Below are 19,389 nucleotides of genomic sequence, written 5' to 3' on the forward strand. Positions count from 1 at the left end.
TTAAGGAATGGAAGCAAAGGAGTAGATTCTAGCATGGACAAAGTTGGGAAGGTGGGAGAAGATATGATGGGTGATATCCAGGAAGTCGGCTAGTACTGACCACTGAGGGTTCTCTGCTTTGATATTATCAAAACCCAAAACAAGCTGCCTGAACATCATCTCACCATATACTTACTGTATTATGTGTTAATAGTTGGGAGGTCATCCTCCTCAAACTTAGCATCTGAATTTCTTTTAGAGCCCATTTGTTGAATAATAGTAATATAATCTTTAAAATAATTTTTAGGTGTTTTTTTTTTTGCAAGGCAATGGGGTTAAGTGGCTTGCCCAAGGCCACACAGCTAGGTAATTAAGTGTCTGAGGCTGGATTTGAATTCAGGTCTCCTGACTCCAGGGCTGGTGCTCTATCCACTGCGCCACCTAGCTGCCCCAAGATATTATTTGAGTTTTACAATTTTCCCCCCAATCTTACTCCCCCCCCCCCATGGAAAGCATTCTGTCAGTCTTTACTTTGTTTCCATGTTGTACATTGATCCAAATTGAGTGTCATGAGAGAGAAATCATATCCTTAAGGAAGAGATAAAAAGTCTAAGAGTTAACAAGATCAGACAATAAGCTGTTTTTTTCCTAAATTAAAGGGAATAGTCCTTGAACTTTGTTCAAACTCCACGGTTCTTTCTCTGGATACAGATGGCATTCTCCATTGCAGACAGCCCCAAATTGTCCCCAATTCTTGCACTGATGGAATGAGCCAGTCCATCAAGGTTGATCATCACTCCCATGTTGCTGTTAGGGTGTACAGTGTTTTTCTGGTTCTGCTCATCTCACTCAGCATTATTTAAAATAATTCTTTAAAATTTCTTTAAAAGTATGAGTGATTTAAAAATAAGAATGACAGAATACTTCCATCTGTGCCCCCTCTTCCTGTGCAATTCTTGTCCCTAATCTCCCGTAAATCTTCCACTGAGGGTCCTTAGCATGCATTAGGAGCCTTTCTCTAGTTCTCTTAACACCATTTGAGTTCATAGGCTGTTCATGTCTCCCTCTTGCCACATTTTTTTCCAAAGAAATATTTCTCTAGCACTATCTTTATGCTTGCCTATCACATTTTAAAACTAAAAATGGTCATTTTTTTCTGAGTCAATTTTAAATTGAATTCTTGTCCTGAAGAATGATCCTACTTACCAAGATTAACTTATACCTAATAGATACGGAGGTCTCAATTTCCTGTCAACAGTTTTTAACCTACTTGAGAAACATGGTTGATTTTCTGCTTTCTGCTTCCCATCTGGCTTCCCTAAGCCAGGGCCAGATGTGTCTCTGGCTATAAACACCTTTCTGTCAGAGGGCATTTTCATACAATTCCCTGGTCGGGCATGCTGTTCCCTCTAGAACTGGGAGGTCACCCCAAAGCCCTAGCCAAGATACTGTTTCCTTAAGAACACTACCTTTATGGTAACTGTAAGAAATACCTTTTAAAACAATAAATAAGGACTTATTAGGCACTTGCTGGAATATTGGTCGCCATCAATATTAGATGACAGATTAGGTAATCTACAATCCCAATAACTCTCACTCCCTACCTACCATCTGCACCCCCTCCCCCAAAAGAATTATCATTCCAGAAGCTTAGCCTACAGCATATGAAAGCCTATGCTGTTGGTACACAACAATCAACTCATGTCCTTGTGCATGGAGTTCACCCAGGACTTTGTGTTGCTGCTTCAGAGATTCTGCCAGGTCATGCCAACCTTTGCCTGTCCCTCCACCTGGTTTCATCAAGCATCAGACAATGACTTTATCCAGTTGTGGGTGTGTATAAGTGTGTGTGTATGTGTGTGTGAGAGAGAGAGAGAGAGAGAGAGAGAGAGAGAGAGTGTGTTTTTGTGTGTGTGTGTGTGTGTGTGTGTGTGTGTGTGTGTGTGTGTGTGTGTGTGAAGGGGAGAGTTTAGACTACCACTTACTTGAGACAGTGCCTAAGTTAGGGAACTTTGGTTACAACCCTCCTTTCTTCCCAATCCTATGAAATGTACCAGAAGCCGATTCAGCCCAGGCACAGAAGGGAAGGATAGCCAGCGATAGAACTGGGGAATATACAGGGAAGGGGACAGGAATCTAGTTTGGGGCTTACACTGTAGCCCACAGAACCTACTTAAGGCAGGGGCATTGGCCTATGAGAAGTAAATTGCCCAATATGAGAAGAATCTCAATGTTGAAGTCTAACTCTCAATCCTGAAGTCCAGAGCTACTGATTCCTCCTCTTCAACACCAAAGGGGAAGAGACTCTTCCCAATTTATCATCAAAGTCAAAAAGTGACCAAGAATGTGAGCAAATAAACCAACAGAGAGGGAAAAACTAAATTACAAGGGAGAATGAATACCAAAATATCTAAAAAATTACAACTATCTCTAAATAAGCATTACAAAACAAAGGAAGTCAAACCAACAACTGATGAAACATTAAGCTCTATAGAATTCAAGGTCAGTAAAGAATAATAGTATTCTGTTCTAGAATAGCTCAAAAGAGAAAAGAAAAAGTATAATGCAAGTTAAAAGGGAAAAAAATCCAGGATTTATGGTCTGAATAGCAGAAATGATTAGCATAGTAGAAAATCTTGAGTCCATGATGGTCTCTTCAAAAAAACAAAAGAGAATACAAATATACTGAAGTGAAGGACAATCTGGAAGACAAGCTAAAGGAAATAATACTAAAAGTTATGAAAAAAGTTATATAAAGGTTAATAACATGATCTCTACAAAAGCAAAAGCCACTGATCGTGAAGACAGGATGCATAGACAAACCTTGAGAATCATAGGGATCCCAGGAGAACATGACAAATCAAATGGTCTAAATACTATAATGCTGGGAATGATGTGAGAAAACTGTCCCCAATGTCTAAATACAGTAAACCAAGTAGCAAACACTACACAGGTTAATTAAAAAAAACTCAGTATTTTACACATTTACTTACTAAGTCTCAGACTCTGTCTAGGGATACAAAGAATAAGCAAAACAGTCCATGACCTCAATGAAATTGTATTCTAATGGACCCAGCAACATATGCACAAATCTTTATTTAGATTTATAAATGAATGAAAAAGAATTTGTCAGGTGTACAATGCTTTGAACATTTGAAGTACTGAAAGCAATGGAGAAATAAATACAAAGCCAAGATAATTCCTCAGATTCTGATGGTGGCAATAATACATAGATTTCAGATGGAGATTGATGGAAAAGCCCCATGGTCCTTAGCAAAGCAACTAATCATGTATATTCTTTTTAAAAAATTTTTTTAATCATGTAGATTCTTTAGTGGCATTTCTGACTTTAAAAAATCATATCCACTTCTATGTTGAACCAACTGACAGTTGCAAAGAACTTTGGTTGTGAAAATTTTGTTTTCAATCTCTTCATTAGCTTTGGATGCTGCACTCACAGAAATAGTTAGCAGATGTCATCTCCATGCAAGTAAAGCTGGGTTGGAAGTGGGACTAGTAGGGGTACTGCCTGCCACTGCCTAGGGATCTTGACTTATATGACCTTCAATACCAGTTGTTGGTGGTTGTTCCCTCACTGCTGGCTATGGGGAGACTAGGTTGTAAGTAGGACTATGGACTACTCCAAAGCCTTTGTGACCTCCAGGTCCTGGAGAGCTAGACTATCTCCTGAGCAGACTGACAGGAAGTGGTACTTGAGGTGATGTTTTGATTTGCTTTCTATATACTGTCTTAATATCTCCCTCAGGATGCCTTCAGTTACAATGACTTGTCTCCTCTAGATGGTAAGTGGTCAGTACTTGGTGGGGATTGCTAGCAACTTCTCCAAAGGAATTGCTCCATAGGCTGATGACCAGAAGTACTGACTGGGCTGAAAAATGGGCTAATGGACTGTGGGGATACTACTATTGTCAGGGTTCAGCAGTGTTTGTTTTGCTGGTGGTGAGAAAGGTGGAACCTTTCTTCATGATGATTGCTCCACAAGCAATCATTTCAGTCATATCTGACTTCTCACGACTCTGTTTAGGGTTTTCAATGACAAAGAAAAGTGCCATTTCCCTCTCTAGCTCACTTTATAGATGAGGAAACCGAGGGTTATGTGACTTTCCAGGGTCACATAGTGTCCTGAAGTCACATTTGAACTCAGGAAGATGAGTCTTCTTGACTCTATTATCTACTGTGCCTATTTGCCCCAATAATTTCATACAAATTAGCAGTACGGGAGAAAGTTCTTCCTTTGAAAACTGCCTCTTCATGTTCTTTGACCATTTATCTACTATTATCTACCATTTATCTATTTTTAGTCTTGTGAATTAAAATCAGTTTTTTAATGTATCTTGGAAACAAGGCCTTCATCAGGGAAACTTACTGCAGATATATTTTCCCTCAATTCAAAGCAACTAAATGGCACATTGGATAGAATCCTGGACTTGGGAGTCAGGAAGACCTGAGTTCAAATCCAATCTAACTTATTAGCTATGTGGCCCTGAGCAAGTCACATGACTTCTATTTCCTTAACTGTAAAATAGGGATGATAATAATAATGGGACCTACCTTCCAGGGTTGTTGGGAAGATTAATTGGAGATATTTCTTAAATGTTTAGTACAGGGGTAGCTAGGTGACACAGTAGATAGAGCACCTGCCCTGGAGTCAGGAGTACCTGAGTTCAAATCTGGCCTCAGACACTTAATAATTACCTAGCTGTGTGGCCTTGGGCAAGCCTCTTAACTCCATTGCCTCACAAAAAACAAAGTGTTTAGTACAGTATCTGGCATATATTAGTTTATTAAATGCTACTTATTACTATTATTTTCTCCTTATTTTTACATTAGATTTATTTCTGCAAACATTTTTCAATTTTGTCCAAGATTCTTAATATCAATATTATACCAGTGCTGTTATTATATGACTGTAAGTCATTGATCAGTACAGACTCCAAGAATTTACAAATTATCTTGGGGACAAGTGGTGAAGTACATGGTAGACTGCCAAATCTAACAATTAAGGAACTTCAAAGAATTATGAAGCAAAGGATGTCTTTGGGGAAGTGTATTAACCAAAGAGGATGGCCTGGCCAAGTGGTAAGAACCAAAGATCTGGTGGGCAGCCTAACCACTTCACTGGTATTCCTGTCTTGTTAGGAGGTTGCATGGCAGATGTCTAGCCTGTGACCAACATTCAAGTACATGTAGGAGATGGAAAGGATTGGCCAGTAGGAATGGTTTATGATTTATACAGTTGGAATTAATATCCAAATGGTGATGATTCAATTGAGTATACTCATTATTTAATTTTGTAGAGGTGATAACTAAAAGCTGAGCAGGTAAAGTCATTAAAGGAGCAGATTAAAAAATGAAGACTCAAGGCAGAGCTTTGCTTGAAGGAATTGGGGATATTTAACATGGAAAAGTCTTGGAGGGAAGTCAGCTGCCTTCAAATATCTTAAGGCTGTCATGTGGAAGAAGGATTAGACTTGAACCCAGAACAAAACTAGGAAAAAATGCATGGTAGTTGCAGAAACAAATTTAGACTTGATGCCAGAAAAAAACTTCCTAATATTTAGAGCTATCCAAAAAAAGTAGAATGGACCGCCTGAGGAGGTAATTGCTTCCCCTTCACTGGAAGTCTTCACAAAAGCCTGGAAGGCCAATATATTGGGTATATTGTAGTGGGGGGGATTTAGAGGTAGGGTAGACTGAATGGGAGTTAGGAAAGGTAAGTAAGTATGAGTCTGTGATAGACTGACTATATGTTTGTTTTTTGTTTTTTTTATTTTTATAAGGCAATGGGGTCAAGTGATTTGCCCAAGGTCACACAGCTAGATAATAATATTAGGGGAAAAATTATAAAATTCAAAATAAATAAATTAAAAAAATATTGTGTCTGAGATTAGGTCCTCCTGACTCCAGGGTCAGTGCTCTATCTACTGTACCACCCAGCTGCCCCAATATTTTTGTTTTTTGAAGACCATCCTTGCTTAATTTGCAAAGAATTATTACCAGATTGGTTACAATGGAAAACGAAAAATCTGGGATTATGTGACACCAAGATATTCTGGGAGATGAGCTCCATGCATGCAGTATTTAAAAAAAAAATCAAGGTAAGAGAAGACAGTAAAGTTAATTGTAAAATGCTTTTAAAAAATTGAGGCTGAAGATTGAAAAAGTCTATGATTTTTGTGTTGGCAATGACTTTGAGGTAGTTTAAAAAGTACTTTAGTGGAGGTAAGGATAAGGGTCTTAATTGAAAGGGGTAGAGGAATGAGTGTGAAGCAAGGGAAATAAAGAACTCTAGAGTTTTAGCAAAAGGGAAGTGAGATCTGGATTGTTTGAGAGGAAGGAAGGGTCAAAGGAAGATTCACCAAAATGGATGGGTTGGAAGACTTCCTTTAATGCTAGAGAATGTACTTATAAGACTTAGTCATCCAAGGGTACTCTCTCCCGTCCTGTTGGTGAAGGGGCCCAGACTAGCTAGTGTGTCTGAACATTTAATAATGTAAACTGCATGTTTTAGGATCTTGTGAATCTAACCGAAGGCTTCTAAATGGAAAAGCAATAGGGAGAAAAATGCCAACGTATATTTATCTTCTAAGCCAGGTGATATTGTAATAATGATAAAAGTGACAATTGTTTTACAATTATCTTGTTTTGATCCTCACAACCATGAAGTAGGTGCTAGTATTTGTTTCATATGGAGAGACTCACCCCCAGATTGGCTGCATCATCTTTTTTTGTTGTTTTTAGGTTTTTGCAAGGCAAATTGGGGTTAAGTGGCTTGCCCAAGACCACACAGCTAAAGATCAAGTGTCTTGAGGCTGGATTTGAACTCAGGTACTCCTGACTCCAGGGCTCTATCCACTGTGCCACCTAGCCACCCTGCTGCATCATCTTTTTATTTTTTTTTAGATTTTTCAAGGCATTGGGGTTAAGTGACTTGCCCAAGGCCACATGGCTAGGTAATTATTAAGTGTTTGAGGTTGGATTTGAACTCAGGTACTCCTGACTCCACCCCTTAAGACAAATGTGAATTGCAAAATGTTGCGGATCTGTAACAATACCTATACCAATGAATATCCAACCAGCTAGAGGCAATTAGGTGGCCTGATGGATTCCAGCTGAGCCTAGAGTCTAGAAGACCTGCTTTCAATCTGATCTGGACATTTAGTACATGTGAGACTCTGGTTAAGACATTTAACCTCTGCTTGCCTCAATGTCCTCAACTCTAAATTGGGAATAGTAGCATCTACTGCAGAGGGTTGTTGTGAGGATCAATTTTTGACCTGGTCTTTCCAGAACCTAAAGTATGGTCTGGCCACACACTGAGTGTTTCACAAATATTTGTTGACTGAACTTACAGGAATATGAGTCTTTATTGAAAAGGAAAAGAATACATCAAAGGTGAGGCCAGTAGTAATGTATATTAAAAAGATTTGTTTTTAAGAGGAAATCAAGGAACTAGGGTGTTGGGGGGAACAAACCTCTGGCCTGAAGTCCCTATTTGTCCAGCATTGCCAAGGCAACTGTAGGGGGACTGGAAATTCAAGAAATCTGGGTGCTTTTTAGAGATGAATTAATTAAATGCCCAAATAGAGCCCATGAATGATGTTATAAATATCCAAATGACCCCAGGCAGAAAAAAGGTTCCCAACCCCAGAACTAGAGGGATGAATCTGTAGGTCACTTGGGTGAAGAACAACAGAAAAGAAACACAAGTGATATTTTTGTGGATTTAGGAAATTTAGATTTAGGAAATAGACCACACACTCAATATGAAATAAAACAGTATAATGATAGGGATAATTCTTAGGCATGCCTTTGACAGCTGGCCCAATAGTAGCTGAGAAAAATGAACTCTAGGGGCCAGAATACATTTATACATGAATCTGTAGGGTCCTAGATTATGTAGAAACTACATAAGTCTAAGACCATGCTACACAGGGACCAAGAAAGACTTATGGTCCTTAGGTCTTGGGGGTAAATGTTTTTATTTCTGTACTTGATGTATATACTCAATTGGTAAAATCTTAAAAGCAAAAACAAGAGTAGTATAGTTTATAAAAGCTGGACTGATGACAGTTTCATTCTTCAAAAGGTAGGAGTGTAAAAGAAAATTCATAAGCAAGGGAAGTGGTTGATAAAATAACAATGATGGAAACTTTTTTGAATTTATAGGGAAGAAAAATGGCTCAGTTGGATGTTTGGGAGAACAAATCTCAAAAGGATCAGAGAAAGACTAGGTAAGATCCCTTGACCTAAAATTCTATAGATGAAGTTGACCTTAAAAAGGCAACTTGCATAGTGGTGCAAGAGTTGGGTCTCAGGAAAAGGAAGACCTGGAGTCAGTTCTTATGCCTGCTGTGTGATTCTCAGCAGGTACTCCTAAGTGCCCCTAGTTAAAGTCTCCACCATTCACTATAACACCAATGAAGTTACAGGTCCAGACCAAAAAGAATCAAAGAGAACTAATTCCAATAAGGGAGCAAATGAGGCACTCTCTGAAGAGAGTGCAACAGAAGCACAACTTTGATTTTTAAGACATGGTGTCAGGAGAGAGCTAAAAAGCTCCCTAAGATGCTTAAGGTGGTGACAAAAGATAAACATAAAATGAAAGACTTGAAAAAATCTATTTTGTGGATTAGAGCAAGATTAAAAAACAATATAACTTCTGCTAAAGTGGATGGGATGATAAGGGAAAAAGTAGGTCAACTCTCGTTTTCTCTAACATGGTGAAAGATCTTCATATTATGAAGGACAGAAAAAAAAATGGTTAAGAGGAAATGGAGACTGATAGGGTTTAAAAAGCACCATGTGGTCACCCAGGCATGTACATATTATATCCCAAGTAGTTAAAAAAAACAAACAAAAAAAGGCAACCATCATGGTGGAGCTGCCAAAGACTCACAAAAATTCAAGCCAAATGGTGTAGGACTGTAAAAGTCACCCCAACTTTCCAAAAGACAAATATGCAAATGAATCAGGAAACTTGGCTTTAATTGCTGACAGAGGTTTTACAGATTCAGAAAAGGAAACTGGGAACATGAAGAAGTAGCATGGCTTTTTTAATGGCTTCTGTCCTAAACTTACTTCCAATTTGATTAACTGCCTGACGAGTAGACCAGAGGGATACTTGCGGGATAATTTGATCTTAAAAACATTGACTCAAATTTCTTATACTATTCAGATTGAGAAGTGTGAGGTAGAGGATGCCAAAGTCAAGTGGACTTGGAAGTGGCTGAACACCAGGACCAAGAATAATCATAAATAGGTGGAAGCCATCTTAGGGGACAGAAAGCTCCATGTACCTAACTTGGCTCTGAACTTTTAGCATTTTATGAGTGACTTGTACGAAATCATATTAAATTTTATATTTGTCAAATTTGAAGATTGGGTGAAGTTGAGAGGGCTAGTTAATATGTTGGTCAATAGCCATAGTCTAGGACTAGAGAATCTAGTGTACACTGGTAGAGTAGAATCTTACTTCAATTCATCTAGAAGAGAAATTTGCCAAGAATCAAATGAAAAATCACAAGCAGTCAAGCATCAATTCATATATCAAATAGCACCGATTTTAAATTTGCTGGATAAAATGTTGAAATATGATTAAGCAAAAACAAAGAAAACTAGTTTGCCTTACGAAATTAACATTATGTAAAACTGAGCATATACTCCTTTGTAAGACAAGGTATTTCTTTTGCAAGAACACAAATTTTCAGTCATTCCTCCTAAAAAATACAGGTGCTCAGGTATTTTAACATAACACATTCATCATCATCATCAACAAAAACTGAACAAGGTAAACAAGTCCAAATAGTATTAATTCAATTCAATAAATATTTATTAAATGACTACCACGCATGTGCTGCGTACTGGGGATACAAAGGCAAAAACAAAACAACCCCTAACCTCAAAGAACATACATTCTACCAGAAAGATACAATATATACATACATAAGAAAATACAAAATACTTATAAAAGCATATAAAATTACTAATGAGTAATGACAATGTTCATGTACTGTAAGAAACAGAACTTCCATTTTATGGAAGGGTTCTCAAAAGAACATGGGCAGGGGTGGGATGGGTTGAGGGAAGAGAATGAATCAGTGGGAGGAGAGTAAGAAGAGTTCAAAAAAGGAATGTTGAAGGCTCCTAAACTCTACTTTTATCTGGGTTGAACAAGGGAAGGGTGGTAAAGATTACAACAACAAAAACAGAATTTGGAGATAGGGAGAACCAAGTCAGGGGTGTAGGGAGATGGTGTTTGTATAAGATCAAAACTGGGAATGTACCTTTTCAAGCAGAATGAGTTGTACAGTGTTCTGCTGCTTTAAAAAAAAATTACGGTCATAAGAGTATTAGATGGAGAAAATAAACAATTATAAAACTGAATCTTCATGGAATTAACACTAATATGAAACAGTTACAGAATGGATTAGAGAAAACAGACCGCAACAATTTGTTACATACAAAAAAAACACACTTAAAGCAGGGAAAACAGATTTAAGGTGAGGGACTGAAACAACATTTATTATTATATTCATTTGAATCCAAAGAAGGAGTGGCAATCATGACTTCTGATAAGGCAATAGTAAAAATGATACTGTCAAGAATGACAAACAGGGAAACTACATTATCCTGAAAGGCACCTTAGATACAACACAATTATCAGTAAATATATGTAGACAGCAAATGGCAGTTAACTACTTAAAAGGAAAAATTAACTCCAATGCAGAGAAATGTGAGCCAGACTATTCTGTATGAGTTTAATAAATCTAACAGTAAAATAACAAGAAGAAAACAATGGATTTGAACAGAAGGATGGGAAAAAACTAGATTTTATAGACTGCAAATAGTGGATGGGAATATTGATATATTTATTTTTTTCAGGATAGCTGCACATTTACAAGAACTGAACACCTAGCAAGGGCACAAAAATTCATAAATAAAGGCAGAAAGGCAGTAATATAAAACATATACTTTACTTTTCACTACAGAGCTGAACTTGTCAGCCAGAGTTATACCTGGACCCTGTAACCTGAGAATATTAACATATGCACCAATGGAAAGGGTCTCTCCTTGAAAGGAAACAACTAATTTGCCTCTTACTGTGCTGCAGAACTCACACAGCAATGGGGCATTTGGGAATATAAAGACATCTTCCCCAGCACAAAGGTGGTGGTATATTTTATAACCCCCCATAATTATTTGGGGGCTTCATTATTATAAAATTCCTACGTTTATATGACCTGTTCTGGTATGAAGAAGCAGTGGGGTATGACAAGATGACTTTTACATGGTGTTTCAGAGTTCACAAAGCACCTTAAGAACATCTCACGACACCCTGTGAGACAATCTCCAGTTTATAGATGAGGAGATGAAGGGTCAGAGTTGTAGTGGTTCAATGCCCAGTGTTAAAAAGCTGGAGAATGTCCTGCCTTCCGCTTAGTATTTTGTCATTTCATCCCCTCCTTCCTATAGTCAGTCAACAAGCATTTTATTAAGCTTTTACCATGTGTTCAGCACTCTGCTAGAAGATACTGAATCTGGAGCTAGAGAACTGGGTTCAAACCCCAGATCTGCTACTTAATATCTAAATGACTAAAAAAGTCACTTCGCCTCTTTTGGCCTCAGTTTCCTCATCTGTCCAAAATAAAGGGAATCTGAGCTTTTGAGCTTTACGATGCCTTCCAATTTGAATGGCTATCTTGTGGAAAGGGGATACTCCAGGGGGTTGAACTATGAGCAACAAATAAATTATGAACAGGTTCAATAGGAGAAAAACTTTTTTTTTAAGGTTTTTGTAAGGCAGTGGGGTTAAGTGGCTTGCCCAAGACCACACAGCTAGGTAATTATTAAGTGTCTGAGGCCACATTTGAACTCAGGTACTCCTGACTCTAGGGCTGGTGCTCTATCCACTGCGCCACCTAACCACCCAGAGAAAAACTTCTTAAAACTTTGAATAGTCCAAAATTGGAAGGGCTATCATAATAAGTTTCTCTCTCATAAGTCAGCTTCAACAGCAGTTAAATGAGTATTTATTGGGGACATTATAGAAGGGATTTCTAAGATAGGTGGATAGACAAATGGCTCTCTGATGTCTGAGATTTAGAGATGGGCCAGACACTGGATTTTGTTAAATGCAATCTATTTTTATGGATGAAAGAAACTGAGGCCTATCCCAGACAAAATACATTGATGCTCCAAGTTATTCTCCATAATTTAAAATTTATTTTGTTTGTCAGTGTGTCAGAAATAAAAGGTTTTGCACAAAGAAAAATCAAATACTCTATCTCATCTCATTTTTGGAAAATGTTAGATTCAGTCTTATCTGTATCTGAAAATACAATTAAGTTTCTTATGCTTCAGTAACTGTTACAGAGGATACTGTGTGATAATTTAAAGTTCAAAAACTAGATGAACAAAACCCCCCTGAAAGTGTCATAAATGATAATAAAGACATAATATTCTTAAGCACATTATTGGCATCTAAGCTAACTTGTGGCATACAAATTCACATGTTTTCTCTTTTGCCCCCCCCCTTAATTTAGACTATGAGTGACCAAAAGATGATAAAAAATTAACTCACATTGATGTGAACCTATGTTGGCAATGAGAGTTTTCTCCCAAAATGACCCCATGAGGTAGATAGTGCAAATATTACCTTCTGCATTATTACAGATAAGAAAGTCTGGAAGGTTTATCTAATTTGCCATGTTGACACACAGTATCTGTGTGAGGCAAAATTCAAACCCAGTGCACCGACTGCAAGCACATGTCCTTTCCAATATACCAAAATGTACTTATAAGGAAAAAGGAGATTCTCAAGTTGCAAAAGAAATTTTCACAATGTACTTGAATTAAGTACAAAAAAAAAAAACATGGTTCAAAGTCATGCTTCAGCTCTAACCTTTTGATTAATATACAACTACACACATATTTATTTTGTATTTCCATTTTATTTTTATTGTTCTCTTATGGAATGCTAAATTTAATGTTACAAAGTAGCCATAATAGCTACTGAAATGTGACAAAAGTCCCCATCTAAAGGCTGTCAAACAGGCTAATGCTTTATGTCATTAAACAAAACACGTGTGGATTCTACACAGCAGAGGTCTGGTGGTCTTCAATGATGCCTAGGGCAAAGTACACCACAAACCTCAGACAAACTGGAATTCTAAACATATATATATATACATTTATTTCAAATATGTGTTACGCAGACATGCACACATTTCTCCCTCTCTCTCTCTCTCTCTCTCTCTCTCTCTCTCTCTCTCTGTTGAACATTTATAAAACTGCATATCTATATCTATAGACATACACTCCACCCTCCCCATTAGGATCTCTCTTATAACACTGTCTAGTGTATAGCTAATACATTCTCATTCCAAACTATTATTATTGCCCAATATAGTTACATGATTTCAGTGGCAGAACTCCTCCTCTTGGGTATAGTGTAGGTATTCCTATATATATAGATGCTTATTCATGTATATCTATATATGTAAAGGAAACATTTTCCTCAAGTCATGCACTAATACAGTAAACAGTCTTTTCAGCATAGATTTTTGGAATTCTAAACAGTGTAAAATCTATTTTTGAAAAACTCCTATTTGTATACTTTTGTATACAGTTTTTAGTTACAAAAAATATATTATATATTTATATATTTATATATGATTGAAACCTAGTGAGTACATATGTTCTTTGAATCAGGCTATATTCTAGCCTTTAGATAAATTAAAAAAGTGCACCCACTTAACAGGATGCAAAAGTGGCCTTAAAAAGCCTATTACCTGTATTTCGTATAGCCCATATTATATTTTTTAAAAATTGACAAAATGATGTCAAAAAAACTTGCATTAAATATACAAAGGTTTGCATACAGATACCTAGTTCAATTCCTAACATTCCTTCTGGCTTCTAAGATTGACCAATATTAATGATGACTATCTTAAAATTATGGCTCATCTGAATTTCTGATAGTGGAAAATTCTATCTTTTTAAATCATAAAAACAAGTTCCATTTAAAAGGAAAAAAATGTACATGAACAAACTAAAGTACTCATGGAAATGCTCCTGTACAAAGTGACTGTGTACACCATGACATGCGGGCTCATTCCCAATGAGAACACCATTTGGTAGCATGTGTAAACCCTGTGTGGCTGGCTTCCCCCCTCTGGGTCTCTTCAGTATATCAAAATTCAAACCACTTCACATTAAAACTTCAGTTTAATACAGTGCAAAGTTTTAAGACAGAATAACTTGTTCCCCCCAGTGGAACAAGCTCAAGAATCATGCTGATTCCTTTTCCAATTTATTTACACAATGAGCTAAATGTTCTCCATAAACTCTGAAATTTGCTGAATATCAGCAGAAAAAATAATTAATCTAGCAGCAGTTGCCTTAACAAGAATTGACAGTTATTTGAGAGAATGCATAAAATTTTCAAGACTGTACTCAGTGTCGTATTGATCTTGATCCCAAAGATCACTGAGGTTCTCCAGAATTGATTTCATACTTGCTTTTCCAGAAGTTGCCGAGGTATTTGCTTTTTCCACTTTTCCATCCTTAAAGGAAAGTAAGAATGAAAATCATTTCAGAAATTAATCCAATACTTCTAATATATTAAACCATTCTTTAACATTTCATTTTTTTATTGTTTCTCTTTTTAGTTTGTAATTGAATATACTAGAATTCAGGCTTAGCAACAGTATTGGCAACATTTCATTTTCCTATTTAACTCTACTCTACTGGCAGTAGAGAATGCTGCCAATGAAATAGTACAAATCACATTTCTAATGATTCAAAGTTTAGAGAATGTCTCAATTTTGCCCATTGACTTTTTTCAAAGAATTTTAGAGCTGGAAGTCAGTTTTTGAAGTCATCTAGAATCCAACCTTCCACAAGATGAAGAAAGTCTCATTCACCTCAAATACTTTCAGTGGTGAGGAATTTTCTTACAAGTCAGCTTTTTTTATTGTTGGAACTGTCTGTCTGAGAATTTTTTCTTATACTGAAGCAAAGTAAGCCTCCCTATAACTTCCATTCATGGATCCTAGTTTTACCATCTGAAATGCCTCTTCACATGCAAATTCTAAAGAATTAGGAAATGAAAAGAAATACTTTTACAGTTATTTATGAAAAATGCCAGGCAGGATATGTGTGAACTGAATTACGAATGGAAATCTTTTAAATAGTGGAAGAAATCTTTTTTGTCCCACATAAGTTTTCTTTTCTCCAGGCTAAACATTTCAAATTCTTTCATACAGTTCTCTTGTAGCCTGTGTTCTAGTTGTGGTCTTTTCATTCTATTAATGTATTTCTGAAATGTTAGGACAGTTCGTTGGCACAGTAGATAGAACACTAGTCTTGGAGTCAGAAGGACTGGAGTTCAAATCCAGCCTCAGACACTTGTGTTGACCTTAGGCAAGTCACTTAACCCTGAATGCCTCACATCCAGGGTCATCTCCTGATTCATATCTGGCTGCTGGACCCAGATGACTCTGGAGGAGAGAGGCTAGTGATTTAGCACAGCCATTCCTCACTTAAATCCAATTTGTGTACTTGTCATGGCATCACTTCCCTGTGGTCTTCTTCAGGAAGGAAGGAAGGACAAACATCATCATCATTCTAAATGTTGGACATAGAATCTTGATTTGGACTAAGTTCAATGAGATCAACACACCTCTCTTCTTCCCTTCTGAATCAAATTTCACTTTTCTGACTTCTATATTGCACTGTTGATTCAAGTGAACTCAGTCCACTAACTACTGGCTCCAATCTTTTTTTTTTCTTATGAGCTCTTGAACAGAAACACCATCTCCATTTTGTATTTTGTACAAGTGATTTTCTGAACCCAAGAGTAGGACTTTCTACATATCCTGCTTAAATCTTCATCTGATTATGGTATAGTCTAGACTACTGACATGTTTGCTGCGTGACATATTAGTCATATGTTCTAGCTTTATGTCATCTGCAAATCTTGTAGGCATGGCATCTAGAGTTTCATCAAAGTTTCTGAAAAACTGTTTGAACAGTACAGGCCCTAGGGCAGCCCTATTCTTATTTGTCACATGCTTTCCTTCTCTACACTATAAATGAATGGGAAAAATTTTTTTTATTAAATGCTGATCCCTATGGACAAAGGTGTTGAGCTCAGGATGGGATACAAACAGAAGAAAGGAAGCATTCCCTGCTCTGGAAAAGCTCTAGTTAGGGAAGGCAACACAAGGAGGAAAGTTCATTGGCAGGGTAGAAGTAAAGGTGCAGTAGACCTGGAGAGCAGCGGAGCACCCGGATGGGGTGTGAAATACCTGATTATGTGAGAAGAGAAAGGGCACCTGCACAAGATACTGAGAAAATATTTCAGAAGAGAATTAGTTTTTTATGTAAGAATTTAGTCAACAAAGTATGTATTAATGAGATTTTTTTTTAGAAAAACAGAAAGAACTTTGTAATATATAAATCTTCTTTGGAGTGATAGTCAATGCAAATACTGGGATTTGATTTGCATTCTAATTTGGAGGATGGGACACTAGGACACTAAACAGTGAATACCTTTGATCCCTCAGAGGCTTCAGCTCACAAATATCTTGACTCAAAAATAACAGAAAGGGCAATACCAAGTGGGGAATATCAGTCATGGAGACCCAGCTACTTGTGCCTCTAGATATCTGAAGCCTATAATAACCAATTAAGAACCAATAATAAAATACTAATGTGTCAAGGGTGCAAATCTCCGACAAGAAACCACCAAAATCTGACAGACCTCTGGGTTCCCTCAGCAATGATTTCTGGGCAGCTTAACTGCTAATATGTGCTACTTCCATCAACAATGAAAAAAATGCCAACTTTTCCTATAATCCTATAATATGTCCTCATAGACAATGAACCAGAGTTGTGTTGACCAGGCTTCTTTGAACATACCAGTAGGTGACAAAATGAGTGATACATCATTTTATGATTCATGACAAACAGAACAATAAATTTTTTACCTTATCAAGGGTAAACAGGTCAAGAAGTTGATCAGTCCCCATGCTCTGCAGACTAGCATTCTCTTGACTAATAACTGTATTTGCAATATTCATTTTGAATTTCTGCAAACCCATTATTTTTTCTTCCAGCGTTCCTCTTGTTATTAATCGATAAACATTAACAACTCGTTTCTTGGGGAGGGAAAACATGATTAATAACCATAAATTACAGCATGAAAGATATGACAGATTTACTATAGTAGCTATGAGGGATCTTTAGAGAAATGACAGTCATTTTAGGCAGTCACTTTGCTGTATCTAAGGATATATATTTCAATTTGTACAAGGACCTAGCCCCTTATATCTCTCCATTCTACCACAGAGAATCAAATTTTCCCTGCTAACTCATCTTTTGTTCTGGACGGACAAGTCATATTCTTCAGGCTCAGTTATAGCAGTTAAGAAAGTCTAGGAATGTCTAGAGAGTGAAGGAGGAGAGACCAGGGACCGAGTTTACCTAAGGTATTACTGAATAATATAGTGTCAGAGGTATTCTAAATAGATAGCCTACAGAAGATCAACTGGTGATAAAAAAAAAAAAAGCCCAAAATAGGAAGAGCACTGTCTTATCATTCTTGTTTTTAGGGTCAAAAAATTGATTAAAACATTCATTTAGAGGCTGTTAAGCAATAGAAGGGATCTTTTATAAATTCATTGGTTCTACTACCTTACTTTAAAGATGAGGAGGCTAAAGCTTCAAAGAGGTAGGTCCCACTAGAAATTAATGACAAAGTTAGGACTAGAATTCAAGTTTCTTGACTCCTAGCCCAGGACCACTCTATCCTACTGTCCGACACCACAACTTTTAAAGCAAAAATTTTAAAGTGTGCTTACAATAATGACAGGAGTAGGAAATCACATCATAATAATATGTACAGCAACACTGGCAGTTTACCTGGCCAATACGATGTGCTCGATCCATTGCTTGTAAATCCCTCATAGGATTCCAGTCATGCTCAACAAATACGACTGTATCAGCTCCTGTTAAGTTAAGACCCAGTCCACCAACATGTGTAGTCAGTAAAAGAACATCTATGGATGGGTCATTGTTGAACCTAAATACACAAATTGAAGGAAAAGGGGGAAAAGAAAAGAAAAAAATTAAAATATTTTTCCTGAACTTCCTATGTATTAGGATTTAAATTGTTTAATAAAAACTGAAGACAAGAAATAAGAACTTTGTTGATGTTAGGTAAACTTTTCAAATTCTATGTATCTTGTTAAAGTTCTGAAACAACCAGCTGAAGAACATGTTTTCTTTATGGAATTCTATTATCTATGAAAAGCTTACTATGTCCTCCATCTCTCTCTCCCATGCAGTCCCCTCAGCCCTGACTCTACTCTTTTCCCTTCTTCCCAGACCTCTAGATGAACCAATGCAACTTCATGTTGTCCTCGTTCTCCCTTATTACCAATCTTGTCCTGCCAAATATTGGTCTTGGAATATTGGTCTTGTATTACTTCCACCAAATTCTGCCTTCACTACTTCTCATGTGTTGCTGAACATAGCTGGAGAATATCATTAAATTTTATAAATTCTATTAGAAATTTAGGTGACATAATCTCAATTGAGCCTTCACTACAACACAATCCTTCTACAACTCCCTAAAGTAACTCATTATCCCTTCCTCAAATCTGATATGGATGCCTTTTCTGCACGCTTAGGGAGAACCTTGTTTCTTATTTCCCTAAAACAACAACAAAAACATAACAAAAAGAAGACATTACCAAGAGTTCCCTCTTTATCTCCCTCAGATGTCTCCTATCCCTATCTGCTCCTATTACCAGTCTCATTTAAAGAAGTACCCATTCTCATTGCCAAGCCAAATCTTTCACAAGTGACTCCCTTCTATCTCTTCTCCAGCATTGTTTTGTTACCCCCACTTTCTCACTGATCTTTAATCTCTACTAGCTGACTCTCTATTGCCTTACAAACAAGTTCATGTCTCCAATCACCCCAAAACCTGCTCATTTAATCTATGCATTTTCCACTAGCTATCTTTCTATCTCTCTCCTATTTTTCTTGTTAAACTCCCCAAGAAGACCATCTAAAACATGCCTCCACTTCCTTTCTCTTGCTTTCTTCTATAGTCTGGTTTCAGACCTTCTCATTTAGCTGGAACCATTCTTTCCAAAGCTACCAGTGGTCTCTTAATGGCCAATATTTACTGGTCTTTTCTCAATCCCCAAAGTCCTTGATCTCTCTGCAGCCTTTGAATCTTATCACCCCTTTCTCCTTAATACTTTTCTCTCTCTAGGTTTTTGGGATACTATACTCTACTGGTTCTCTTCTAACCCACCTGACTTCTCAATCTCCTCTCTGCTGGATTCATTCAGGTCATGGCCCTTAACCATA

General features: G+C 37.1%; 1 protein-coding gene across 6 annotated transcripts in view; it reads right to left on the reverse strand.

The window, feature by feature from the left end:
• Positions 1 to 9,836: 9,836 nt before the first annotated feature.
• BTAF1 (B-TFIID TATA-box binding protein associated factor 1) overlaps positions 9,837 to 19,389 on the reverse strand; it is a 115,760-nt gene continuing 106,207 nt past the window's right edge. For 5 of the 6 annotated variants that reach the window (XM_074233381.1, XM_074233384.1, XM_074233383.1 and 2 more), the window contains 3 exons: positions 17,929 to 18,088; positions 16,995 to 17,165; positions 9,838 to 14,567 (listed from right to left, as the gene is read on the reverse strand). In XM_074233381.1, coding sequence (XP_074089482.1) covers positions 14,421 to 14,567; positions 16,995 to 17,165; positions 17,929 to 18,088 — 478 coding nt within the window. In that variant the 3' untranslated portion in view covers positions 9,838 to 14,420. Of the gene's footprint in view, positions 14,568 to 16,994; positions 17,166 to 17,928; positions 18,089 to 19,389 lie in introns of all 6 variants that reach the window. The other variant, XM_074233382.1, reaches the window with a different exon arrangement.

The sequence above is a fragment of the Macrotis lagotis genome, chromosome 4 (genome assembly GCF_037893015.1).
Source record: "Macrotis lagotis isolate mMagLag1 chromosome 4, bilby.v1.9.chrom.fasta, whole genome shotgun sequence".
NCBI lineage: Eukaryota > Metazoa > Chordata > Mammalia > Peramelemorphia > Peramelidae > Macrotis > Macrotis lagotis.